Source organism: Propithecus coquereli, unplaced genomic scaffold, assembly GCF_000956105.1.
Source record: "Propithecus coquereli isolate 6110/MARCELLA unplaced genomic scaffold, Pcoq_1.0 Scaffold767, whole genome shotgun sequence".
NCBI lineage: Eukaryota > Metazoa > Chordata > Mammalia > Primates > Indriidae > Propithecus > Propithecus coquereli.
Window position 1 is genome coordinate 228,479 of NW_012153807.1, and position 6,399 is coordinate 234,877.

Here is a 6,399-nt window from a genome sequence, read left to right on the forward strand (position 1 = left end):
TAGTTGAACTGACCCACAGGTAACTGAAACCATGGAAAGTGACACCGCAGTAAGGGCAGACTACTGTGCCCTATTTCTAATGCAGGGTTTCCCCTTAAGAGAAAATGCATAAGGAACAGCAGAAAGCCTTTTCAGTTAAAGGCGCCAGTCTTCTGATTTCTCCCTTTGTTTAGTGCCTCTGGTGCCATGTAAGATTTGAAATAGCTGAAAGATGTGACTTTCTTGCCCAAAGTGGGAGAGGAATTAAGTGGGCTTTTCCTCAAGTTCATGTATTTCAGGAAAGAGTATGTATGAAACGTGAGGATCTGGAAATTGACTGTCGAAGAATTATCCAAGCATATGTACCCCCTAAAGATTCTTCATGCATTTTCAAGGGTATGTGTGCCCCAAAGTCTGCACGGTACCATGCCAAACAGCTACCAGACAATTTCCCTGACTCGCAACACAACTGTTCTCCCAATGCCTCTTCTGTTCCAAAGAGGAAAAAACTGAAAGTATCTTTCCAAAATGTTCACCAAAATTTAACCTATCCTAACTTCAACGTTGAATAATGCACTAATAAGGATCTAACTTATAAAAAGAAAAGGAACTTCTAGAAATATTAAACTTCCAGAAAAAGTTCGAAAATGATCAAAAAAGTTTAGTATAGCAAGCAAGCTAATAATTAAATCTTAACGCCATCAGAAGAAACCACTAACTTTGTACGTGGTGCTCTCTTTCTGCAAATAGGCAAGAACCCCTTCCTGCACACGCACACAGCCCCACACACACACACACACCCACACACCACTCATCCACTAATACTGAGAATCATTCCTGTGAGAAGTTAAGAGTCTTAACTTTTCAGACGTATGCATAAGGATTTGGGTTTTGTATATTAATTTTTGTATATTAATTAAGCCAAGTTTTTTTCTTGTAAGGTCTACATTCATTTATATTTAATGAGTAAAATAAAGTTGATACATGATAAAAATATTTTTTTCCTGAGAAATTTGAAAACTTACCAAAATGGAGTATCTTTTTTCCTCTTTTCTTTGAAAACACCCATGCTTGGCTTCTTGGAATGGAAGGCTCCAAAATCACCATCCTCACACTCCTCCCAGCTGTCCCCAGACTTGAAGACAGCCTGGCCCCAGCGCCTCCTCGCATTTTTATAACCCAGTGCTCCGTTTGGCTTCTGTGGTGGAAAAATCAGTCGTCATAATCTTTACTCACATGCTGAATGCCTTTCATGCACGAGCTATTGTGTTAGATACTAGAACCCCCACTCTCAAGGAGCCTTCCATATACTAAAGGAGATAACACATACACACATTTAAAAGCATTAACAAAAATAGGTAGTAAATGTCAAAAATATAATAGGTATTCAGAGGAGAGGTCCCTGTGAATTTGGGTTGGGGGGAGACTTGAATATTTAGGATCTGAGTTGACCCTTCATTGATGTGAAGGATCCAGAAAACTGAGACTTGGCTGTGTCTCTTTGGGCAAGTGACTTAAGTTCTCAAAGCCTTAGTGCCCTTCCCAAGTGAAGACAGCCTTAAGGAGAGGACACTGAGGCTGTCATGTGCCAGTATCTTTTACTCTTCCCTCTCCTAGAATGCAGATGTGACACCCAAAGGAGCAACAGCGATCTCACGGCCACAGGCATGAAAGCCACTTGCTGAGGGCGATGGAACAGGAAGGCGGCAGCAGCCTGGTTCCTTTGGAAGCTGCACAAGCTCCGGGTTGCCTGCCACCCAACTTCTTGTTAAGTGAGGAAAAACAATCCCTATTGTTTAAGCCACAGTGGTTGGGGTTTGTCATGTCACTGAATGTAATGCTAATGGATGCAGGGAGGGAAGTCTGAGTCTGAGTCTGATTGTCTCAGAATGGTGGCACCATGAACAGAAATAAGGAATGTGGACATCCTGACTTGGGACAGACAATGAATTGGTTTTATACAAATTTATAGAGAGTGGTTTGGGGGCATATAAACAGGAAAACCCAAAAGGCAATTCAAAATCAGCAAATAGAGCTTGGAAGGAAGGGCAGCCAAATACAGCTTTGTTGGCAGCAAGAAGACGCTTTAAAAATGGATATGCTATTGTCTGAAGCTGGTGCTGCCATAATGATGGATGATGACAATAAGTGGTCCCTGACAACTTCTGTACTATTATTTTCTTTGCCAGGGACAATGATCTCCAGACTCAGGGGAATACAAAGATCTGAAGCTCCGGATGAGTAGAGTTAATAAAACAACACACTTCACTGAGTTCAAGCCTCCTTTTCACGGCACGGTATTTTAGGGCACTGATGCTGAACGCTGCTGAACAATGTCAGTGACAGCAAAGATCCATGTATGTCTGGGAAGACTGTAAAGGGGCAAATATAAATCATTTTCATAAAGTAGAAGGAGGATTTTTGCAAACTCTACATTAAATTTGGTATAGGATGAGGGCAAAAATTCTAAAATCAATTATTAAAGAGAACATTTGTACACACTAAGGGAAAAAATGGTGACTCTTAGAGGCCCATCATTTTTCGTAAAGAGCAAAAAATGAATTTGTTGGATGTAGTGCATGTGCACTTCAGCCAAGTGGGAGACAGGACTCTTCAAGGCATCCTTACCACTGAAATAAAGTGGTGAAAGGACAGCAAAGGTGATCAGTACGTAGTTCCATAATCTGACCAAGACTACTGACTAACGGATCACTGCCAATCCAGAAGAAGGTTCTACTGGCCTATCCAAAGGCTCCCTGCTGTTCTGTTCATCATGAAGACACAGGAGAAAAACAAACAACTAAACGAATCCACAGTGGCAACAAGCTGGAATGGTCAAACTGAGAAGAAAAAATAAGGGTTCAAAATAACTAGAAATTTGAGACATAAAAGTGAAGTCTTGCAACTCTTTAAATCCTAGAGATCAAACATATAAGTAGAGGTACAGGACACATGATTTAGCAGAAGCATTTATAAAACAGGTAGACTTAGAAGTTTTAGTTGACTGAATGCTCAGTCCCAGCTCTGGAACTTATTAACTATGTCAAATTTTAGGGCTAGGTTACTAGGTACTTAGAGAGTACACACGGCAGCCTAGCACAGCGCACAGAACTTAGCGGCTACTCAATACATATTAACTTCCCTTCCTTCCCTCTCAGTATGAGTCAACATTTGATGTGTCTTCCTTCCAAGAAAAAAAAAAAAAAGGGAGAATGCAAACCTTGGCGGCAGGAGCGAACATACAGTTTTAGAATGTTGGAGGTGATTCACCCTGCTCTGTCCTCCCTACCCTCTGTCTCCCTCCACCTCTGGTAGCCTCATTCCAGGTGGGAAACAGGCAGGTGACGGGATTTGAAGGCTCCTTCACACACAGGAACTTAGGTCACTCAGTTGTTGGTGAATGATGTTGTAATGCAGAGCATGTAAGGGAAGTGGGGATGTTTCTCCTAGGAAAAGGGCAGATAATACAAGGGCTATCTTCAAATATCTAAAAGGCTGCCTTTTCTAGAAGAGTGATTAGATTTTATCAAAAGCTATAGAAAACCAGATTTTAGATCAGCATAAGGAAGAATGTTCAGAACCATCCCAAAGATGAAGTAGACTCCCCAGGACCCTGGAGGTTTAAAAATAGTGTGGACAATTATTCATTCATTCATTCGTTCAACAAACATCTACTGAAAATCTACCATGTGGTAGGCACCATTCTAGGTTGTGGGGCTATACTGATAAACAAAGACATTCCTGACCTCATGGAGCTTTCATCCTAGTAGGAAGGGCCAGATAATAAACAATAACATGAAAAACAATTAATAGTATTATTAGACTGTGATTACTGCTATTGGGGGGTAAGGGGGCCTCACTTATACTAGGATGGTGGGGGTGGCTGCGGACTGGATAAGGAATTAGATACAGTGTTAAGAGATCTCTTTCAGTCCTAAAACGCCATAATGTAAACACATTTGTAATAATAAAGTAAACATAATGTAAACACCCCGAGGGGACAGCTAAAATAATATGGCACTTGATGAGCTCCTAGAACAGAACAAAAGAAGAAGAAGAAGTGGGAAGAAGAAGTTTTATACTATGCCTGACAATTCAAAAAAAAAAAAAAACCTTATTCTGTTCATGTTTATTAGCATTTAAAAACTGTAAAATTGCAGTACTGTTAAACTACTTATGATTTAGGAGCAGTACTCTGGAGTACCTGATTCTTTTTCATTCTTTCTTTGAATTCTCCTGCATCAAATGAACTGTTAAAGGAAGTCTGTAGCATGCAAACGTTATTACTTTCATCCTGAAAGTTTTTCTCTGTATAAACCATATTAGAATTTTTAAGTTATCTCATTCCAAACTCCTACCAGAGGAAGCAGGGGGGCTTTAACATAGAATAATTTTTTATATCTTCCCCAACATAATCAGAAATGCTTTGAAACAGAATCCTAATTGTGCGAGTCAAGTGTCATTATCAGCCACTTACATTTGGCATGTTTTTGATGATACTTGGAAATAGTGTTTGTGGCAGTTTCTGCTGACTCTGTTGCTTTGGAGGTTGCTGGACACTCACGTTCTGTGGTGGCTGAATGGGCTGCAGTGGCTGGTGGCTGGTTTTTGGCTGAGCCTGTCCGACAGTCTGATCAATTATATCTGGCAGATGCTTAGGTTCTAGTTCAACTAAAGATGGCTTCGGTGCTACTGGTTGCAGCTGCTTGTGTAAAGGCTGTTTTGATTCCAGATGATTTGAGGAAGGGCCTAATACCTGACCAACTTGAAAATATGGATGTTTCAATGCCTGTAAAAACATGAAAATAACAAAAAACGGAAAGTGGTTCCACCTAAATTTATTGTACATAAACTAGGATTGTCTGGCACTGGGCTAGGCATTTAGCATTAGCCTACATAAGCTTCAAAGATCGAGAAAGCGTCCCTATTTTCCCCCATGCAGTGCCCCTATGTAGTCGTTTCTAAAATATAACCAGAAAAAAAATGATTTGAGAAATAAATTCCATTAAAAAAATTTAAAAGTACAAGCAGAAAAAATATAAAACTCGCTTGTAATTTTAACATCTAGGCAAAACAACTGTTCTATTTATTTAAAGATTTTGCATGAAAACAAAATCTAATCTATAAGCATTGGATAATTGATACGGTTAATTCACTCTAAAATACTAGACACTGACCATGGTTCAGAGTACATCAAAAGGCATTAAGAATTAAGTTAAGAAAAACGTCCACATAGTTTATTTAAAATGATTAGCCACAGCTATATATAAAATTCAGGGTTACTCTCAGCCTGAGTATAACAATAAAAAATTTCTAAGAAAGGAGACTACAAATATGTATGTGTTAAACTTTATCAATATACCAGCAAGGAGAAGACGTTTATGGGAAGAAAATACAAAAATACTAATAAAAGTGATCATTGGAGTTTTACCTAGATCAGTCATCCAACTGCTTGCATAGAGGAGAAAAGACCCCCGATGTCTGGGTGGCATAGTCTAGAGCCGTGGTTCTCAACTGGGGGCAAGTTTGCCCCTTGGGAGACATTTGGTAATGTCTAGAGACATTTTTTATTATAATGACAGGGGTAGGGAAATGCTACTTGCACCTGGTGTCTAAAGGGCCAGGAACATTGCTAAATATCTCATAATGCACAGGATAGCCCCTAAGACAAAGAGTTATCTGGTCCGAAATGTTAGGGTTGAAATTGAGAAAATATTCTAGAGAATGTCTGAAGCCTTCCGTGCCACACAGCTGTGAAAAAATTACCCTATCGGCATCCTATACCTGGGCAAAGGAGGGAAGTTCCCAGCCCTGCTGCCTCTGGCTGTTCTTGTTTTCCGGGGACGGGCTCCTTAAGAGCGCCAAGCCCTGGTCCCCTGCCCTAAGCCTGTACCCACCTACATGGCAACACAGCCTTGACCAACAATTGATCCCTTCTCACACGTGAAAGAGCAGTTTTCAGAGGCACAGAAAGCAGCTCTGTATTTTATTAATAGATGGTCTTTGAATCCTACAACTTAACCAACCTTTCTCCCTAACTCGATCTCCCTGCTTCCACTAAAAGCAGGGCTATGAAACTGCACAAGAAAGAGTTAGTTTAAGGGTTAGGGGAAGGGCAGGGAGGTATATTTTGGCAGAAGTAAAAGGAGTTTTTTTTTTAAGATGTTCCCTACTGCAACTGATGTATAACTATAGTAATATTGCTAAGTGGAATGCAACAGATATAGATAATTTAAATACCTCAATACCTAGCACACAGAAGGTACTCAAATTCTTTGAATTAAGTCACATTAATTAATTAGTATGTTAGTGCTCCTAAATTAATAATGTATATTTTGGAGCTGGAACCCTTGAGGATGTGTTTTGTAATTTCAAGACTTTGTAACAACTCTTCCCCTTTAAGATACCAACTGCCATCCT

General features: G+C 39.9%; 1 protein-coding gene across 1 annotated transcript in view; it reads right to left on the reverse strand.

Annotated features, from left to right (window-relative positions):
- Positions 1-6,399, reverse strand: part of MAK (male germ cell-associated kinase) — a 44,665-nt gene that overhangs the window by 18,394 nt on the left and 19,872 nt on the right. Inside the window, exons 6-7 of the mRNA XM_012662459.1 lie at positions 4,457-4,768; positions 1,005-1,177 (exon numbers count right to left, since the gene is read on the reverse strand). Of these exons, the coding sequence (XP_012517913.1) occupies positions 1,005-1,177; positions 4,457-4,768 (485 nt within the window). The remainder of the gene's footprint in view (positions 1-1,004; positions 1,178-4,456; positions 4,769-6,399) is intronic.